Here is a 20,513-nt window from a genome sequence, read left to right as displayed (position 1 = left end):
ACTAAGATCCCCGAGCTGCTGGCTCTCAGGATAGAAAGCTTCATCGCCGTCAACACAGGCCAGGTGCACACAGTCAGAGACGTAACAGGTGCACCCTCCAAATTCAGGGCCGACCCAGAAGCCGGCAGAGACAGAGACACCTTATTTAAAAGTCGGCACCTGCCCGGCAGCTTGGAACAAAGGACCGCACTGTAACTCACCGGGGGAAATCATGCCAGGCTACGCAAACATACCAGTGAGAGTTTGTGCCGGCTATCTACGACGGGCACGTAACAAACCACCCCACCACCCAGGGGCCTATTTTAGGATTTCATTGTTCACTTGCTGTGGGCCAGAAACAGGGGCAGGGGCTCATCTGCTCGAGGTGGGGTGGGGGGTGGGGGGGTGAGGGGGGAGGGGCTGGGCTCATTTGCGTAGCAGTGTTCAGCTGGAGGCCCGGCCTGGGCTGGGGTCCTCGGGGAAGGCTCCACTCACAAGCATGGGTGTCACGGGGCCACCTCAGTTCCCCTCTGGCAGGATGGCCCAGACGACCCTACATGGCAGTCAAGAGGGCTACGGTAGAGGCCACAAGGCCCTAAGTTCTAGGCCCACAAGTCATACTGTGTCACTTCTGCTGTGTCCTATTGATCAAAGCAAGTGACAGGGGACCCAAGGGGGCAGGAGCACCCTGCCTGATGGGAGACATGGCAAAGGGGAGGGTGGGGTCGGAGGTAATGGCTGTGGCCACCTTTGGAAACAAAGTGAATCACACTGTTGTCCCCTTTTGCAGGTGGAGGAGGGCACAGAGAGGGCAAGTAACTCACCAGAGGTCACACAGACTCAGGACTCGAAGCCACACGATCTAACCCAGCATCCCCCCCCGCTGACCCACCCCTCCTGGACTTCGTATTCTGACTGTGACACAAGCCACCTGGTGGCCAGCACAAGCCACTCAGCCCAGCTCCATGAGGACAGGGAATTTGCTGGACTGTCCTCAGCAGCCAGCACTCTGCGTGCACCGTGGGTGGACAGAAGGCTGGCTGGCTGGTCAGCGTCCCCCCGTGTGACACTACACAGGAAAGAGTCCAGGTGACATTTAAAGTCACTCCCAGAGTCCCACACCCCGACTGTGCAAGGGAAGCACAGAGCCTCGAACTCGTATGTCAGTGGGACCTACCTCTCTGCAGCCCAGGTGCCCAGCTTATACTGCCCATTCCTTCTTGGCATCTGCCCTGGCCTGCCTCCTAAAGTCGAGCTCTTCTCCTCCCCACCCCAGCCTTGCCTCAGTCTCCCTCATGCGACAGAACAGGTCACCCGTCCGGGCGTCCCTGTCATTTCCCTGCCCCGCCTCAGGCATCATCTCTCTCAGGCAACAACCTCCCCCCAACACACTCAGCCCATTTACCCCCAAAGCAGGGGCAGCGTGACCCTTCCCAACCTCGGACCAACCGGTCACCCTCTGACACAACCTTCAATGGCTCCACATGGCTAACAGGATGAAGACCAAAATCCTCAGTGAGGTCTTTCCACCCACCTCCATGCACCAGCAGTCTGGCCCGCACTCACATAGGATGCCCCTTCTGCCACGGGGCCACCACACATGCTGTTCCCTCTGCCTGGAACAGTCACCTTCGAATGCTGGTTCGTTCCTACTCATCTTTCAAATTTCACACCTATATCTCGCAAGACACAGTTTCAAGAGGGAAAAGCAAGGTGGAGAATGGGGAAAAGATAGCAAGAAAATAATGCAGAGAAATCTTCTGGAAGCACACAGAAAAACTCAGCGTGGCCGAGTCTCTGGGACACAGGCTGAGACCCCATTTTCAGTGCAAGGAGAAAGAGTCAATGCCACCTGAAGGCACAGAGTGTGACAGACACCTGACAGACTCATCGAAGGCAACCACCAGGTGTGGATATGGCTACAGCGTTCCCATTTTACAGGTGGGAAACCCGAGGCCCGGAGAGGAGAAACAGACCACAGAGAAGAAAAGAACAGACCACAACCCAGGGTGCCGCCGACCCTTCCCCATCCTGTCTCCGGCCGGCACAGATTTTTCTCAACATGTGCATGTATGACTTTTCCAGTTTTAAAAACCTGTTTATTTTCTAAAAAGAATGGCACCTGCCACCTCCCATGGGAAACATTTACTTTTCCTTCTCTGCCTATATTTCCAAGGGGGGGTGTGGATTACTTTTCAAAGTTTACACTTCACACATGGTTCTGAGAGTTTGCTGAAGATTTTTTTGATCCAAGTTGATAAAAATTAGAACACACGCGGAAGGGGCACCCGGGTGGCTCAGCCAGCTAAGCGTCCGACTTCGGCTCAGGTCACAATCTCACAGTCCGTGAGTTCAAGCCCCGCGTCGGGCTCTGTGCTGACAGCTCAGAGCCTGGAGCCTGCTTCGGATTCTGTGTCTCCCGCTCTCTCTGCCCCTCCCCTGCTCACGCTCTGTGCCTCTCTGTCTCTCAATAATAAATAAACGTTAAAAATTAAAAAAAAAAAAAAAAAAGAACACACGCAGAAGCCCTCCTCAAAATAAATGCAACACTGGGATTGCGTATCAGCCGCGGCTTTCAGGAGGGACACACGTGTCCAGGGATGCAGGGACAGCCTGACCGGAGCTGGCTCTGGCTGTGCACATCCTGCTCCCCGTGGGACCCACGCCCCGCTCAGCGCACAAGACGGCTCCGACCCCGCCTGTCCTGCCGCTGGAGAGGCGAGAAGCGTGCGAGGCCTTTCCGTGCCCAGTGACATGGTGACCCGTGCCACGGCACCTGGGCCCGGCAGGCACCGAGCAGCACCCTCGCCAGCCGGGGTGGCCTGTCACCAGCCTCGCCGCCCAGTGGGCACCAGGAGAAGGCTGCTACCCCAGTGGGGGAGGGGGCCTCGCTTTCGCCTCCGCCTGCTGACATCCACGGGGCACGTGCCTGGAGGCCACTTACAGCTGACCCACTGGCCCGAGGCCGCACGCCTCATCCACGCCTCGATACCACTCCAGGAGGTGGGAACGTCACTGTGTCCATTCCACGGAGCACGAAACTGAGGCACTGCCTGATGAAGGCACGTGCGGAGGCCGGCCGGCGGCAACCGGCAGGGCGGGGGTCCGAGCCTGCCCGGAAGGCCAGCTCCTGGGCACCGGCCGCTGGTTCCAGCTGTCTGCAGGAAGGACAGACGTGGGGCCTGACCCAGCTCCTTTCCCACCCAGGCCTTTGAAAACCATGAGAGGTTACAGCAGTGCATGGACGTGTGCACACACACGTACACAAATACACACGCATGTGCGCACACGCGTGCTAGGACTCACTCCTCCAATGACTTTTGACAAAGCAAGGACAAAAAGCTACGTGAACGTTCAAAGACAGGTGGCAGGTTGACCTTGAAAGGGCTGTGGTGAGTCTCTGTGTGACCTCCCCCACTGCTGCCTCTGCCTCTCAGGAAGGGTGGAGGGAGGAGCACGGAGAGGAGGGAGGAGCGTGGGGAGGAGGGAGGAGCACAGAGAGGAGGAAAGAGCATAGGGAGGAGCACAAGGAGGGAAGATCACAAGGAAAAGGGAGGAACACAGGCAAGAAGGAGGAGCATAGGGAGGAGGGGAGGAGCACAGGGAGGAGCACAAGGAGGGAGGACTACAAGGAGGAGGGAGGAGCACAGAGAGAAGGGAGGAGCATGGGGAGGAGGGGAGGAGCACAGAGAGGAGGGGGGAGCACGGAGAGGAGGAAAGAGCATAGGGAGGAGCACAAGGAGGGAAGATCACAAGGAGGGAAGAACACAGGCAAGACGGAGGAGCATAGGGAGGAGGGGAGGAGCACAGGGAGGAGGGGGAGCATGGAGAGGAGGAAAGAGCATAGGGAGGAGCACAATGAGGGAAGATCACAAGGAGGAGCACGAGGAGGAGGGAGGAGCACAGGGAGGAGGGGGGAGCACAAGGAGGGAGGACTACAAGGAGGAGGGAGGAGCACAGGGAGGAGGGAGGAGCATGGAGAGGAGGAAAGAGCATAGGGAGGAGCACAAGGAGGAGGGAGGAACACAGGCAAGGAGGAGGAGCACAGGGAGGAGGGAGGAGCACAGGGAGGCGGAAGGAGCACAAGGAGGGAGGACTACAAGAAGGAGGGAGGAGCGCAGGCAGGAAGGAGGAGCACTAGAAGGAGGGAGGAGCACAGATGAGGGAGAGGGAGGAGCACAGGCAAGAAGGGGGAGCACAAGCAGGAGGGAGGAGCACAGAGAACAGGGAGGAGTGCGGAGCAGGGAGTGCAGAGAGGAGGGGGAGGGGACAAGGAAGGAAGGCTGAAGGAAGGAGGAAAACAAAGAAAGGGAGGCAGGGAAGGAGAGAAGGGGGAGGAGGAAGCCTGACTTAAACCCCCAGAGACTCTGTGAAGGAGACCCTATTCCTCTGTCTCCGGGGCCTGCTCCCTTCCTCCCGCTTAGCACAGTACAGGCACCCACTGGAGCCTGTGCTCAGCATCCTGTGCACGGGCACATGGGAGAAAAGCCACCATGAGGGACATGGGAAGGGTTTCTGGAGCACCCACAGAGGGAACACAGGAGTGAATATGGGCTCACAGGCCCCTCACCGCAGGCCAGAGAGACTGGGTCGGGGGGGAGGACAGGTGGCATGTGCCCCGACCACGGTCCCAGCCCCGATGCTGAGATGGTCCCCAAGCTTCCCAAGGGGGACAGGGACTACGCGGAGGTGGCCCTCCCAATCCTTGCAATGAGGCCTGATTCCAGGCTTCCTTCCCCAGGGAAGTCCCATCCACGTGCAGCCAGGGTCCCTCACCTACAAAAACCCTCACAGGGGTCCGCGAGCACAAGGAAAGCAGGCTGGATGCCTGGAGCTCTCCACCGCCTCCCCCTCCCTTGCACGTGGGTCCACACACACACACACACACATGGTGACATGCACCCCCCCCCTCCCTCCAGCCACTGGCTCACTTTACCCGTTGAGCATCCTACCTCTGGGCCTTTGCATGGGCCATTTTCTCCACCCAGGAAACCTTGCCTTTCCCATCACTCATACCCACTTTTCAGTTCTTGACTCAAGTGACACCTTCCCTGAGCCCCCCCCCAGCCTGCAGGCCCCCTCATAGCACCAGGGCAATCTCACCTCGGCGTGACTAGTATTCGCCTATGGGATATTCCAGTCCCAGCTCGAGGCCCCCGCTAGACTACCCCAGGGGCATGGGGCGGTGCCTCCGCCTCGGCTGTCCACGCCGTCCCCATGCTGCCATCACACCTGGCCCAAGAGAGAGCACTTGGTTTGCTGGATGGCAAGGAGGACGGAGGGGATGTGGAGGGGAGCACCCTCTTGCAATGAGCCATCCGGTGTTGTCACGCACGTGTTCTGTGCCTGTCCCTTCCAGTGACAGCCTGGGCTGGGGAAAGGAGCCACCCAACAGCCTCTCCGCAACCAGCGATGTCCCACCCCGTGAAATGTTTGGTGGCTGGGCTCCTGGGTGCCCGTGGGAGAAACGACCTCTGCCCCCTGGCTAACAGGCTCACCAAGCAAGAGCCAATGGCAGCTCCGCCCAGGGTCAGAAAAAGGAACCAGAAACAAAACGACTGATTGGAACCTGCATTTTCCTGAGAGAACAGCTGCTCTGTGCTAATATCCCCCTGGAATAAACTGTCATTAGTTAATTTTAAAAACCACACAGAGACTAATTATTAACAAATCTGTAGGCTTCTTTGTAGCAACGCGCACTACTGATAAGTCGCGCTCTGAGCGGCCGCCCTTTACACTCGGTCATCTGCTCTGGGGATTTCCGGAAGGGCAAGACCATTCACCCCGACACCCCAAAGCCGTCATGGCCTTTTGTTGCTGCTATCTGGAGGACGTTTGCCCCTCAATTTCACCTCTGCGCGTGGCTACCCGCGAATGGCAGCCATACCATTGGTGACACGGGTGTCATTACCATACACTCAAGATAAAAGCCACGTTCCCTGAGCGCCTACCCCGGGCAGGACTGTCCCGGAGCGGGGAACACAACGGCGGGTAACACCAGTCCTAACAGACAGAGGCACAAAGAGACATCAGAGCCAAGTTGTCACGCAGAGATGCCACCAGTGTCTGCAGTAATGACCTTAAGGAAAAGACGAGATTGCTGGGGACACTATCGGGAGAGGGCCTGCGCCCCCACCAGAGGGGCTGCCCGGATGGACCGAAGCACCAGGCCGGGCCCCTCGTTTGTTCCATGTTGCAGATATTAAATCCCACTAAAAAAGGAGACAAAATAGTAAATTATCCCCAAGTCTTTCATTGCTTCCTATTGAGGCAGAACCAGCTACCCATGAGGATGGGGGGCGGAGGGGGGAAAAAAAGAGGGACAGGAGGGTCCCTCTGTCCACATGCCCCCTCCTGAGCCCAAGGCCAGCACTGAGCATCAGCCCCGGGGCTCTCAGCCCGGCACCACAGCTGTGGCTGTGACTCAGCCTGCGACCTTGCCTTTTGACCTGGCCCTGTTACATCCTGACTCCCCCAGCTCAGCTCCCCAACTAGGAAGATGCACGTGGGGCCTCCGGAGCGGTGTCCCTCCCGTACCAGCGACCCTGTGAACCAGCCCCAGGGACGAGCAGGGGCCAGGGTGAGAAGGCGGGAAGGAACGGCTGATTTCGCCAGGCGGTGGTGACCTCAGGCCAGGAGGGACTCTTCCTGCAACGTCGTGAGGGCACCAGCGGGACACGTGGGTGTCAGAGCCTCAGTGCTGCAGAGGACCAGGGCTCCCCAGTGTCCCTGGCCAAAATGCTCAGGGGCCACCAAGACGCCTTGAGGGGAAGCCTGTCCATAGTGACGGGCACCGTGCTCAACGCCTTACAGAAACCAACCCACCGGGTCCCCACGGCCACCCTTCACCGTAGGCAGCGCTACAAGCAATCTTCATTTTACAGACGGGGAAACCGAGGCCGAGAGATGTAAGGAGGCACGTGGACCCAGGCAGCCTCATGCCAGAGCCCACGGACCCGCCAGTTCCCCCCCACACCTTGTCGGCCAGCGTCCCCATGTCAGCCCCGCCATGTCAGACGCGGCAGGGGATGGTGACGTCAAGCCGGCCGAGCCCGTCGTCTCTGGGCGCTGGCGGTCTACGCGGGGAAGCGAGCCCACCGTGGGGTCTGCGCTACGGCCCCCATTCCCCACCCCTCCAGCGTCCACGTGTGCCCCGCCCGCTCCGCCCACCTGGGGCCGAGTGTACATCCCTTGCTCAGCACACCGCCCACGTGCCTGTCCACACAACGGAGCCGGAAGTGAAGGCGCGAGACCGAAGAGCCCCCCCCCCCCCCCACCGTGCGTCTCCACCTGCCACGAGACACCACTGCTGGGCCCACGGAGGATGCGGCGCGTGCGGGAAAGAGGTGCTGGCTCTGCATCCGGCGCCCATCCTGGACCTGCCACCCTGCAGACACCTGCTCGCAGGTGAGCGCTCCGTGCTGCAGACCCCCGATCGCCGGGAGGGAACGAACTCGATACAGCACAGAAGGAGACAAACGTGAGGGGTCTGGGCTTACTACGCAGGTAACCTGTCGCCCCGAACTCGTTGACGTGCTACGTCGCTAGCCAGACCGTGAGCCTCCAGGACAGGCAGTACGTGTTTCCATCGCCCCCCACGCCGTCCCCCCTGCACACAGCAGTGCTCGATACGGCAGCAGACGGAGAAATGCCAACCAGGGTCACAAGCCCAGGACGATAACATACAGCATCTCCCCCTTCCTCCGAAATCTACGCCCCCCTTGTGACCTCTGCCGTGCCTGCGTCTCCTCATGTTTCCGGGCATTACCGCAGCTACTTTTATAATGTTTTGAGGCCGTCTTCTTCTGTACGTAAATAAATTTGATTTAAAGGAAGATCATACACCACCACTCTGTCTGGAGAGCCCACTTCCACGGTCACACCTAGAGTCCGATGAAAAAATAAAGAACGTGGGGCAGGGCCAGGCGACCCCAGCAGAGCGGCACCCAGGTGCTGAGACAGTCCTGATGCTCGCACACGCTCAGGAGCTTTGCACAAAAGACCCTGACCAACATGCCGAGGTCAGCAACAACCTGACTCATGTGGCTGCAGAAACAGTCATCCCAGAATTAACATTGCCCGGGACGATGTTTTCCTGCCAAAGGGAAGCAAAAAAGATCATTTCTGGCACATCTCTCTGACTTTATTTAAATCCCCTGAGCTAGTGATTACAACACGGCAAAAATTTTTCTGCACATAGACACAAACTTCCAAGAAGTAACGGCCCCCCAAAATAAAGTAATAACACAACTCATCAGTAAGAGTATTGAGAAAGATTGTGACTTTAGCAAAGTGTTACCCTTAAAACAACTGCATAACAACGCGTAATAAATATATTTATTAAGCCATGTAGCCACAGCTCCCGTCCTCCCCTGGGGTCTTGGCAGATTCATTTTGCGACTGCCCACTCATCAATGTCAAAGTGTACTTAATGCAGTGCCCACTGGATAAGGGACATGCCAAGCTGCCCATCCAACGACTTCCTTTAACAAACAGGGACACCGCCCCAGCCCATTAAAGATAAAACCTTCAACGACTCAGCCATCGGCTGAGTCTCTGCCATCACCTTGCCTGACTTTCAATAAATAAATCTTGTCCTGGTGGCCATTCTGGCTAAATGGACTGGGAAATGGAGGAGTATGTCTGTCTGTGTGTGTTTATGTGACTACAGATACATATACATCTGTCAGATGGATTGCCTGAGCCAGGAAAGGGACGAAGCAGAGACACCTCTTCCATCTCAAAGACTGAGGCCCTTCAGGGAAGGTGTATGAAGAGGCCCGCAGAGAATGGGCGGGACAGGCCGGGTGGCCCGGGCAGGCAGAGTGGGCGGGGCAGGCAGGTGGGCGGGGCAGGCAGTGGCTGGGATGGACAAGGGTGAGGGGGCAGGGTGGGAGGAGCAGGGAAGGGGCGGAGTGGACACGGGTGGGTCAGGTCAGGCAGAGAGTGGGCAGCTCAGGCAGGGTGGGCAGGGCACAGTGGGCGGGGCAGGCAGTGGCTGGGATGGACAGGGGTGAGTGGGGGGGCTGCGTGGGTGGGGCAGGGAGTGAGCCCAGCGGACAGGGGTGGGTCAGGCAGGCAGTGGGCGTGGCAGGTGAGTGGGTGGGGCATCAAACTCGCCAGGATTCAAGCTTCCACCACCTCCCCCCAGCCAAGTGTGCCCCCGGGTGGGGTCCTCAGCCTCCCCAGCCCTCTGGTGCTTCCTCGAGGGTTTAGAGGAAAGTCAAACACAAGTGTGATGGCCCCGTGTAGAAAACAGAGTTGACGATGAGCACATTTTCACTCCAGCTATCAATAATTCACCAGACTGTCAGCTCTGTGAAGGCCAGTGACCTTGTCAGTCTTGTACCCCGAACAAATATTATCAAATAAAATTTGGATGGACATAATGTTCAGGCCTAGATCACACATCTTACTCCCAACCTTTAATTTCTCGGTAAAGAAATGTCATGAAACATAATAATTGCTTCAGCCTTCCCGAGATGCCTTCTATGTAATTTTCAAAGGGCAGCCTGCGGGCCACATGCATCCCCAGATGTGCGTGGTTTGGCTTGGGGCTTTGTTTGTTTCTAGGCTGCCCTGGCAGGGACCGCAGCTGATGACCCGCAGCCACTCTTATTACCCCCTTCTTCACCGGTTCTTGTTAAGGGTAGCCATGCACCTATCTAAAACAAACAAAACCAACCACCCAAAGCCCGGCGTTCCCCAGCCCCCTGCAGCTGCCGGTGGCAATTCGAACCCCTTCTGGCCAATGACGTGTAAGCAGATGTCACTGGGTACAGCTCCCAGGACAGGAGGGTCATGACTCAGCAGCCGGACACCCCTCAACCTGTCCCCAGCCCCTTCGTCCTGCCCAGAAAGTGTACCTACTGTGAGAGGTGCAACCACCCTGTAACCAGCAGCTACCAAGAAATCACAGAGCCCTCAACCCGCGACCAGGAAGCCGGTGGGCTATCTGCGCTTCCCTAGACCAAAACCCTGATCCTAATCCAGCCGGGGCTCTACTTGGCTTTCCTGTTACGTGAAGCCAAACCGATCCCTAACTGATAAACTAGACAACATTTAAAAATCACATTTCACATCAAAATCTGGATTTCCAGCATAGGTCTTAAAACGGGGTGTTGTGGTAGCCCTGGGTGCCCTCTTCCCAAAAGAGCCTGCCAGGCAAACTCACAAAAGTGAACCATTCTCTCCCCCAGAATACGTATTCACATCTTCTTCCGAGACCACCCAAATGCTGTCCCAGAATCATAGGACCAGAGGCAGCGACCTGGAGGCGAAGGGACTCTGGATGGACCGCAGTCTGGGGAGGGGGCTGGCGGGCAGCTGGGGAGCAGCGTCTGAGGAAGGGGACCCGGGGGCTGGACAGGGAGGAAGCCACAGAGACAGAAACGGCCCTAGGAAAACAGTGGTTATGGGAAAGGGCAGGTGAGGTCTGGAGCCAACGGCTGGGTGGGAAGAGACGGGTAGAGCCAGCCCATCCACACAGCAAGGTACTGCAGGTGCCCAGGTAGACCAGAACCTGAACCAGAACCAGAACCAGAACCTTCCTCCTCCTTCTGATCGCCATTTCCTGAGACACTGCGGGGCCCCGGGTCCTGACCAGCCCCCACCGGGTCAGTACGGGCTGACCCACAGCCACAGCTGCAGACAATGAAACACAGAGAGGCTGACAGCTCGGCCCTGACGCGGACCCAGTCATAGGAGGGGTTGCAAACAGCCCCGGGAGCTGCCCCTCCTTTGCCTCCTGCCCTCCTTGCAGGGTCCACTGCCTCCTGACCTTATTCACTGAAGACGGAACCATCTCAGAGGATGTCGGGAGACGCGTGTCTCCTCAGAGCTGAGACAGCAACGAGCAATGTCTCAAAATGCATTCACCAGTACAGACAACAGCTCAGTAAGCCTCACCCGCCGGGAGTCAGGAACAATAACTACGGCTATGTGACATACAGGAAATGGAGGTTCAGACAGGTGAGGTGACTTGTCCAAAGTCCCTGAGCTTGCGTGTGGCAAAGCCAAGGCCTGGACCCACCCGTCCAGCTCCAGGCAAAGTATCTGTCTGGATGGCATTGCTGTCTTCGTGGAAGACAGCCATCCAGCAAGGACCCAACGTGGCACATTTTAGCTTCTCTGGGGAAGCTCACTGAGTCGAAATAAATGAATCTTGTGCGGATAAGAAATGATCTCTGTTTGGATGTCCTCCCTTAGGAACATGAGAAGATCAGACTGAGGGAGGCCAAGGGTCCCTCCAGAAGAAGAGCTCTGGACCATGACCAGCTCGGGTGGACTCAATGCCATCAACAAACATTCACTGGGAAACAGCCAAGTGCGGCATAACCAAGAGGATAATGGGCAAGGCCCTGCCCTCAGGGGGCTTCCCATTCAGAACAGTGCTGGCCCAACGTTCCGGGACGGGATGTTCTAGATCCGCATTTTCCAGTATGGCAGCCACCAGCCACATGTGGCTACTGAGCTCTTGAAATGTGGTCGGGGCAGCTGGGGCCGGGAAATTTTCGTTTTCATTGATTTAACTTAGATTTCAATTGCTACAGGTAGCTAGTGACTACCGTACTGGAAGGTGCTTTCCAGAGGGGGAGACAGAAAATAAACTAGGCTGTCAAATACATCAGTGAGATCATTTCAAAGAGTGACAAGACAGCGGGAAATTGGCTAACGTGATCAAAAGGGGCGCAGGGTGGGGAGGGGGAAAGCCGGGACCCTAAACTGTGGCGGCCGACCTCCTCGTGCGGGCACCTGGGAAGGCCCCAGCGACAAAGCCGTCCGCGGTCGTGGCCTTCTGTGCTGCACTCAAGTGAGAAGGAACAGAAATTTCAGAAGCGTCTAATCTTTTCCGGTAAGGAATGTGCAGTGCTTTCATCATCAGACAAAAACTCTTAAGTTCTTAAACCCCATGTCTTTTTTTAACGCATCTAGCTTTTAGTTTTAATAAGCCCGAAGAAGCTGGCAAGGTTATTACCGCGTAGTTTTGCTCCTAATTAGGCCATGCGGACACTCTGCGAGGGGCCAGAGGGAGACCCCCGGGACTCAGGACTCGGGGAGGAGGGCACTGGAGCAAGGCGGGCGGCGGGGGGGGGGGGGGGGGGGGGGGGACCGTGGCAGAACCACCAGGGAGAAAGGGGGCACGTTGCCCTGTCACCACCAGGCCATAGGGCTGAGGCAAAGGAGAGACCAGACCACATTTACACTTTGGAAAACGCTCCGTCCCACCAACGGCGGAACCAGGCAGAGGGAACAGAAAACCAGGACTTGGTACCGAGCAGTCCAGCCAGAAGGCGGCAGGGGCTCCCGGTGGCCGATGGCCTGGGAGGAGGGGAAGGGGGCCCGCTGGAGCACGGAGGACGCAACCAGCGAGGGGCCACCCAGCGAGAGTGCGGCCTGGTACGTGTCCGTGTGTGGCAGCCCGCAGCTCAGGAGGGCACAGGATGCTCCGGAAGGCTTCTCCCCCTCCAGGCAATAAGGCAGAAGTAGGACTGCAGAAGGGAGCCGTTGCTGGTCTCCCAGCCACCCTCTGGCTGTGCCCGGGCTGATCTGCACAGAGGCCGGTCCAGCTGGCCAGCCCCAAGCCTCGTCAGCTACCCCTGCGGTCTGGTGCTTGCACCCATGCCTTCCACACATGCTCGCCGGAGCCTCCTGCGTGGGAGCTCCGTGCGGGGCTCCGGGCCTAGAGGGGGACAGTCCTCATGGATGACACACACCGGGATCCCAGGAGGCGAAGAGCGCCACGAGCGAATCAGAAAGGAGGGACAGGAGGCAACATCAGCCCGAGACCTGAAGGATGGGAAGGGGACCGCGGGACACCGAGGGCTGGAGCTCAGGAGTCACACAGGGCAGGGCCCACGTGGGCACACACACGGGCACAGACACGTGGATGGGGACACACACACGCAGAAGCTGTCAGCACAGAGACCGAGGCTATGGCTCCCCCAGGGGAGGTCACCTGAGCCCCACCCTGTCACTTGTTAGAAATGCACGTTACCAGGGCCCCTCCCGGACATGCCGAAGCAGAAACGCTGGGTTTAACAGGACTCCAGCTGACTAATACACACTGGGAAACGACGGTCCACATCAGCAGCTCTCCGGGGAGACGTTGCCCCCAGGGGACACCAGGAGATGTCTGAAGACATTTTTGGTTGTCACAACTAGGGGGTGGGGAGCTCCTGTCGTCTAGTGGGTAGAGGCCAGGGATGCCGCTTAGCATCTTAAGGGCCCAGGGCGGCCCCCACCACAGAGAGTGAGTAGGCACCAACGTGAAGGGGGTCAAGCCCGAGGAACCTGCCCAAAAGCATAGGTCCCCCACTGGTTGGCCCCCGGAGCAGAAGCTTCACAAAGGGAAACAGCCAGGCCCCACAGAAAGGGTGCAAACGGCAGTCCCAGGGGACTCTGGTCCCGCATCTGGGAAAGGGGGAGGGGTGTGGAGTGGAGAAGGAAGTCAGCAGAGGGCCCTACAGGAACCCCCAGTGTGCCCGCTGCAAGGAGGAGGATGAGACGGCTGAGCAGGGAGCCAGGAGAGCGAAACGCAGCAGAATCCGAGCAAAGAGAGGGTCAGGAAGGGGCACCGGGCAAGGCCAGCGAGGGGACAGGATAGGGACAGTGAGGGAAGGAGGAGGACAGGGAGGAGGTCACAGACCACCTTCTCGGTGCAGGGGGCAGAAAAAAGCCTAGCAAAACTCCCCGCGAGTAGGAACTCCTCGGAAGGATGGAAGGTCACGGGGTGCTGTCTCACCTTGTTTCCAGCTCAACTGGGGGAGAAGGCCTGGCCGTGCCTGTGGGCACCGAGCAGGGATTTACAGAGAAGAGTCTTGCGAAGATGCAACATCATCGTTAACGCAGCAATGATGCGGAGAGAGTGGAAGCAGGGGCCCGCGGGGAAAGCCGTTCATGCCTGCCACACAGCCCGTGGCCACAGACGTGGCCACTGAGAGATTTAATGCACTAATAAGGCCACAAAAAGCTGCTCGCGCTCACCAGCGATCAAGGATCCACAAATTAACACAACGAGCCACCATTTGTCACTCTTCGTGCGGGGGGAAAAGGAGATTGATGACCTCAGATGTCGGCAAGCCTGCAGAGAAAGGGCGCTCTCGGAGACTCTGGAAAGAATGTCAATCGGCACATTTTCCAGGGTGCGATATCACAACAAGAAAATGTGGGTGCCCTGTGGCCCCGGCATCCCACCAGATGGGACACGCCCTAGGGGAAATTTACACACAAGCACAAGGAGGCTTTGCCTGGGCATCCACAGCCAGGTTGACTCTGATGGGTAAACTTTGGAAAGAACACCAATGCCTAATATCCAATGAAAAATGTATTCCTTGGTATACTATGTGCCTATTAGAAGAGAGGGAGATGAAAATGTTCCACAGGACAAGACCTCCCAAGACCCAGTGTGTAGCAGAAACACAAGCTGAAGAACATGACATACAGTGTTTTCTTAAAACCCTTCTCCAGGAACATGAAGATATGAACCTGTAGGAAAGATCTAGAGAGGATTCTCTACGCTCCTCGCAGAAGTAACCTCTGGAGAGAGAGAGAGAGAGAAGGATATTTTACCTTTCCGAGAATGTTCCTGAGTTTTTACTAAGAGCATAGTGATGCGTTAAAAATGCATTTGGGGCGGGGGGGCGGGGGGCAGAGTAAATGCAACCTTGGGCTGTTTTCTAAAAATACAAAATCTAGACCAAAGGAGGTGACCCTTCTCCTTGACTTTGTACTGGGTTATTCCACAGCTGGTTCACCGGCTTCAGTTTTCAGGAGTAGATCTTTAGAGCGGCAGGAAGACAAACGAAGAGGTCCTGAAGGGAGGACAAGATAAGGGCTGGGACTTTTCAACCCAGTGAAGAAATGAGTCAGAACGGTGTGGTAACTGCCCTCGAAGAGCAGGCTCTCTGAAACCCCGAGTAACACACACCATGAGAGGACCCCATCAGGACTGATGGCTTGTACACTCCTATGAGCCACCTGAAGAATTTTTAGACACATCTGCCCCAAGAGAACCATGCACTGCCCCATAAAGAAGTGAGTCCCCCATCAAAAGAGGTATGCAAGCACCTGCCAAGGCAACCAGGCAAGGCAGTTATAGAAAATGCTCCCCTGGTCCACCCTGCCTGCTTCCAGCTCCCGGGCTGCTTCCAACTCGAAGATTCTGATTCTCTTTCTGCCAGAACTCCTCTGCTTAACACAATCCATAAATACTTAATTGCCTGATATCTTCAGCAAGGTTCTACCACTCACAGAACGGTACATGCTCTAGACTTTTCGCCTCAGACATCTGCTCTCGGGGTCCCATTCTGACCATCTGAACCAGAGACTAACTCCAGCGTTTGCCCTCCCACGGCAACATTTAATCATCCAAGCCTGCCACCTCTCCCTGGTGGGCCAGCACCAGCCACCTGCCGAGCCCTCTGTTCCCACCCACGGAGGCATCAACTCACAGACAGCCAAAAAGCTAAATCCTCCATAATTTCCGTTTCAAGTTTGCTTCCTTTTACTGCCAGGGAGACAAAAGAAGCTGGAAAGGATTCTCTCGTGACGAGCCACTCAACTTCCATAATTGGAACAGTCATGGATGTACATCTCCGACACAGAACCAATCCATCATGGAGTGCCGAAGGCTTAATCCCCGATTCCTAATAAAAGGATTAATTAAAGCCTTAAGGGTCTGCTCATGGCCGCTCTGCTTGAAACTCCCAGGAAATCAACTTACCCTCCCAAATGTAGAAGCCGAGGGATTTCCTCGGCTGGTACCTTAGTTTGACCAAATGACACAGTGTCAACAGTCCTAACAAAGAAATCGTACAAGCCTTGCATGGCTTTATTGTTTAAAATGTCAAATTGGGCCCTGGTGCCCACAGAGCTGCCTTTACTAGGTCTTTCTCTGTAGTTAGAGAGCGAAGCTCCTATGCGGTGCAGGGAAGTGAAGGAATCCCTCCCCACAAAGCCTGCCTTCCGCCCCAGCCCCAGGGACCATCTAGATTTTGATGCCCACCATTTAACGTGTCCCGGTCCCCATCTGGGGGGGGGGGGGGGGAGGGGGGCGCATTCAGAGAAAACAAGTCTTCTGCCAAAGGCAACGGCAACTTCTCGTCAAAACCTAATCTGTGAGGGGACGCTGTGCTTCTCCCATAGGAAATCGCGTCCAGTGGCTGGATCCCAAAACACCAGCCTTGATTCTTTTTTTGAACCCTACGTTTCAGAAGCTCAGACTTCTCTCTGTGAAGTGAAAATTGCCTTCTGGTGGAGAAAGGTTTTAATGATCACTTTGCTTCCTGCGTCTCCATGGCGACAGGCCCCGCACAGCCCACCCCCCTCCTGCTTTATTAGGCCTTTCTTCCTCTCTGGAAAGTAATCAATCAAGCCATATAGACGCCTTTGTGGCCGGATTTATCACCTAAACAATCGAGGCTGCGGCGGGGGCGGGGGAGTGGGCAAAGTCCGAATAATTGAACGCAAGCGGGCTCCAGCCCGGCGCACTCCCTTCATGTCCCCGCCCGCGGCTCCGCCGGGCACACCTGTCCCGAGAGGCGGCCAGGCCCCGCCGGAGCCGGGCGCCCAGCGGAAGCCCCTCGGCGCGGTGGCCGCGGGAGCGCTGCCCTGCCCGGGCCGGGAAGGGGGGGGGGGGGGGACGCCCAAGCCCCGGCCGCGGGAGCTGGGGCCGCGGGGAGGGGGCCAGAGCCCCGAGCCGGCGCCGGCGGAGGCGGCCACAGGTCTGACTCTCCTTCCCCAGCTGGTCAGCCACGCAAGGCAGGGAAGCCCCTCGGAGGGGCGGGCAGCGCCCCCCAAGCCTGCAGGGAGGGCCGATGCGGGGCGCCCGGCTCTGCCCGGGGAGCTCGGTTCTTGCCCGGACAAAGGGCTCCGCGGCGCCCCGGCCGCGTTCCCGGGGACGCGAACTGCGGCGCCCGAGCGCCCGGGTCCTGGCGCGGCTCCCCGATTGCAGAGCGCGGCGCGGAGCGGCGCCGCGGACGAGCCCAGCGCCACCTGGCCCCGGCCTGCCCACCTGCCCGGCCGCCCTCGCCCGGCCCCCGTTACCTGGGTTTTCCCCGGCGTCCGCGGAGGAGGTGGCCGAGGAGTCGGTGAGGACGCTGGGGTCACTCTGCGAGCGGCCCCGCGACACGAGGCAGCCGCTCCCGTCCTCGGACGCGGCCATGGGCCTGGCCGGCGCGGGGGCAAGTTGGAGGAAGGCGAGGCGGCCAAGGTCACAGGCGAGGGGGCCGGAGGGGGCGTCTTTTTAAAAAGGAAAATCAAAAGGGCCAGGGAGAGGGAAGGAGCGGGGGGGACAACGCCAGGCTGGCTTCAGGGCGGTTAGACAATAGCCTGGCGGCTGCAGCCAGGCGCATCCCGGCGCGCGCGGCCTCGCTCTGCTATTTATTCGTGTTTATTCCCATTCTTCAGTCTATATTCCAGGGGAAAAAAAAAAGTTGAACCAGGAAATAAAAACTTTTTCTTGCCAGTGTTTATTGCGTGCTTGGGGCAGGGGGTGATGTCCAGGAATTTCTGGGGGCGCTCCCTCCCCCCACCCCACCCCCCACCCCCCCCTGGAAAAAAAGGGGAAAAAAGGAAAATCTTTGCTCTTGCAATTGCTTTAATCTGAAAGCTGTTCTTGGAGCATCTGTTGGAAAACATTAGGATTCTCCCATCATGCCACGCGAGAGGAGCATGACGTCACGAGAGAAGGGGCTGAGAGCCAGCGTGGTGATGGGGAGAGGTCTCGATACCTGGGCCGCCCGCCTCCTGCCGCCTGCCTCCTGCCCAGGGGAGGTGGGCCCCCCCCCCATCCTGAGTTATGCACTGCCCACCCACCCCCACCCCAGCAGGGCTCTAGAAACAAGAATGCTCCCAGTCCTACTTCCTCCCCTCCCCAGCAGGAGGGGAGGAGACCCTGAGGGTGCCTCCCTTGGAGGCAGGGCCTAATCTCCCCAGCAGCTCCAGGCAGCTGGTTTCCCTAGCCCGCCCTCCCTTAGGGATATGGAAGGCCAGTAGGTCCTGCTTCCGAGACTCCGCCATGGTGGGGTGGGGGGGTGGAGGGGGTGCCCTCCGGAGTTTTACCCCTGCCAGCCCCGCTTCCTCCAGGCCCTCAGCCTCCCTTGCCTGGGAGGAGACAGGCAGGAGGGGGTACCTGGTGCCTTCCGGGAGGCTTCCCCCAGATGCCTTGATGTAGTTGATGGGCCAGACAATGGAGGTGACACCCCCCCCCCACAAGGGCTCCCACTTACAGAGGTGTCCTCCAAAGTGCTAATGAGCAATTCTCACCAATCCCAGATACTGTGTGTGGGGGGGGGGGGGGGGGGGGAGGAGTGGGCAACTCCAGCTCTCCTCTAAGGCATGAGGGTAATGAAAAAAAAGGAAAGCCCAGTAAAGGCACAGAGAAGCATGGGGTGTGGCCCATCACCAGGTCTGGGAAGGTGCCCAGAGGAGAGGGCATTTCACCAGATGCCCGGATGGCAGGGCCACGGGGGGCACTGGGGGGGACTGGGGGACACTGTTCCCACCCAAGACTTGCTGCAGGGCAGAGGTCCAGTCTCAGCCCCTAGACAGCTCCAGGGGCTTCCCCACTCCAAGGGATGAAACTGAGGTCAGAGGAGGAGGTCAGAGGGGTTCCACAGCCAGTGACAGCAGCACAGGGACGGGAACCTTCCGGAGGGCTGTTCCTCTGGATTTGGCCAGCACCTAAAGCAGGGCTGGGGCATAGGGGGAGCACACTGGCAATGCTGGATGAACCCCAACGAAGGGCCAAGGACAGAACCGAACCGTGATGTGGGGAAATAACATGCATTCACGCACAGCTTTGGGCTGTCAGCAGCAGGTGCCTCCAGAGAAAACATTCATTCATTCATTCATTCATTCATTCATCATTCAAATATTCCAGAGTCTAGTGCATGCTGGGTACCACATCGGCATTAGGGATCCAACAGTGGACAAATGCAGAAACACCCCCCACCATGGGTCTTCCAGGATTGCAGGGGAGGGTAGAGCTGAGAACTGTCACCGATAAACCAAGAGATGACCCCCAAAACAGTTACGCCTGATGTTACCATGAAACAAAGAGGAAACTGGTAGGACATCTTACCAACTACTTTTTATCCACAAAGAAACGTGCATATGGTGATGTGCCCAGCTCCGGGCTGAGCGCTTCGCTGCAAGGCCTCGCCTCTTCCTCACGACGCCCGAGGGGGTGAGAGCAACTAGTCCCCACCTTAGACATGCGGGCAAGTCGCAGGGGTGAGTGGCCTGCCAGGAAGCCAGGCCGGGCCGGGCCAGGGCTTCCGGTCCAAGGTCTCTACGAGCGGTCCTCAGGCAGCCCCCTGGAGAGCCGGGCTGAGTCCCGGCCCCAGGGGCAGGCTTGCGAACCCCCTACCGGGCACACCGTCAGCTCCTCCCTCATGGAGACGAGGAAGCCTGTAGCTGGTCCAGCCTGCAGCAGGTGCAGAGATGGACCAGCCCGGGGCCGGGGAGGATGGCAGCCAGGGGCGTGTCCCGGAGAAGAGAAGGGCTGTTCCAGCTACGTGCCGTCCACCCTCCCACTTTTCGGACTGGCCTGCTCAGAACCCGTGCTGCTACTGACTTCAGATTTTTCCTTAAATCAACTCTTTGCACTCACATGCATTTTAAGGGAAACCATCGCCACAGCGACAGAGGTGGCCCCTCTGTTGTCCGCGGGAAGGACTATGGTGCTGACTGGGTCGTGACAGCCAGGTCCCCTGAGGGCTCCACCTTCACTGAGCAATGGTAGGAGAGGCATTCAGACACTCGGGCCCCAGAGATGTTCTTAATGTTACCAGAAGGACAAAGAATGGAAAGAATTTCCTACGGAAGCCAATGTCCGTCCGTGCACCACCTACAATAATTTCTGACCCCTTCAGACGCTCTTTACTGCAGTGTCACTCAGCTGCCCTACCAAACCGTCAGGGCCGGACTTCAAAGCCTATGAGGGCACCTGGGTGGCTCGTCGGGTGAGCGTCCGGCTCTTGCTTTCGGCTCAGGTCATGATCTCACAGTTCATGGGTTCGGGCCCCGCGTCGGGCTCTGCGCGGACAGTGTGGAGCCTGCTTGGGAATCTCTTTCTCTCCTTCTCTCTTTGCCCCGCCCCTGCTCTCTCTCTCTCTCTCTCTCTCTCTCTCTCTCTCTCTCTCTCTCTCAAAATAAATAAACTTTTTAAAAATTTTAGTTGGAAAAAAAAAAAGCGTATGAAAGGAAGCAGCTTGGCATTTGCTCCAGGAGTAGAGAGGGAGAAGACAAGACTGACAACCAAGATTCAGTTTCTTAAAAAATATGCTTTAGCAAAATATTGTGATTTGTCAGAGCTGGGTAGACACGCGCTTGTCATTATATTTTTGTCTGGCTTTGCAATGTTCCATGATAAAAAAAAGAAAAGCTTTAAATTAAAAAACAAAAATGTGACCCCCGCTACCGGTCAATAGAGACTAGACTGCTGGGTACGTGCCTTCGGGGGAGACCTTGGCCTTCCAAGGCATTCAGCCCCAGAGCAGGACAGGCTGGCAGGAGGATCCCGCCCACGG

General features: G+C 57.6%; 1 protein-coding gene across 5 annotated transcripts in view; it reads right to left on the bottom strand.

The window, feature by feature from the left end:
• Window positions 1–20,513, bottom strand: part of PHACTR3 (phosphatase and actin regulator 3) — a 236,952-nt gene that overhangs the window by 197,342 nt on the left and 19,097 nt on the right. For 3 of the 5 annotated variants that reach the window (XM_058686120.1, XM_058686122.1, XM_058686124.1), the window contains exon 1: window positions 17,026–17,177. The exons of 1 other annotated variant lie outside the window; for it this stretch is intronic. In XM_058686120.1, coding sequence (XP_058542103.1) covers window positions 17,026–17,143 — 118 coding nt within the window. In that variant the 5' untranslated portion in view covers window positions 17,144–17,177. Of the gene's footprint in view, window positions 1–15,703; window positions 15,858–17,025; window positions 17,178–20,513 lie in introns of those variants that run through there. One more of the 5 variants, XM_058686123.1, reaches the window with a different exon arrangement.

Source organism: Neofelis nebulosa, chromosome 9 (assembly GCF_028018385.1).
Source record: "Neofelis nebulosa isolate mNeoNeb1 chromosome 9, mNeoNeb1.pri, whole genome shotgun sequence".
NCBI classification, from domain to species: Eukaryota; Metazoa; Chordata; class Mammalia; order Carnivora; family Felidae; genus Neofelis; species Neofelis nebulosa.
Note: the sequence above shows the minus strand (reverse complement) of the source record. Positions and strands in the feature narration are given on the sequence as shown.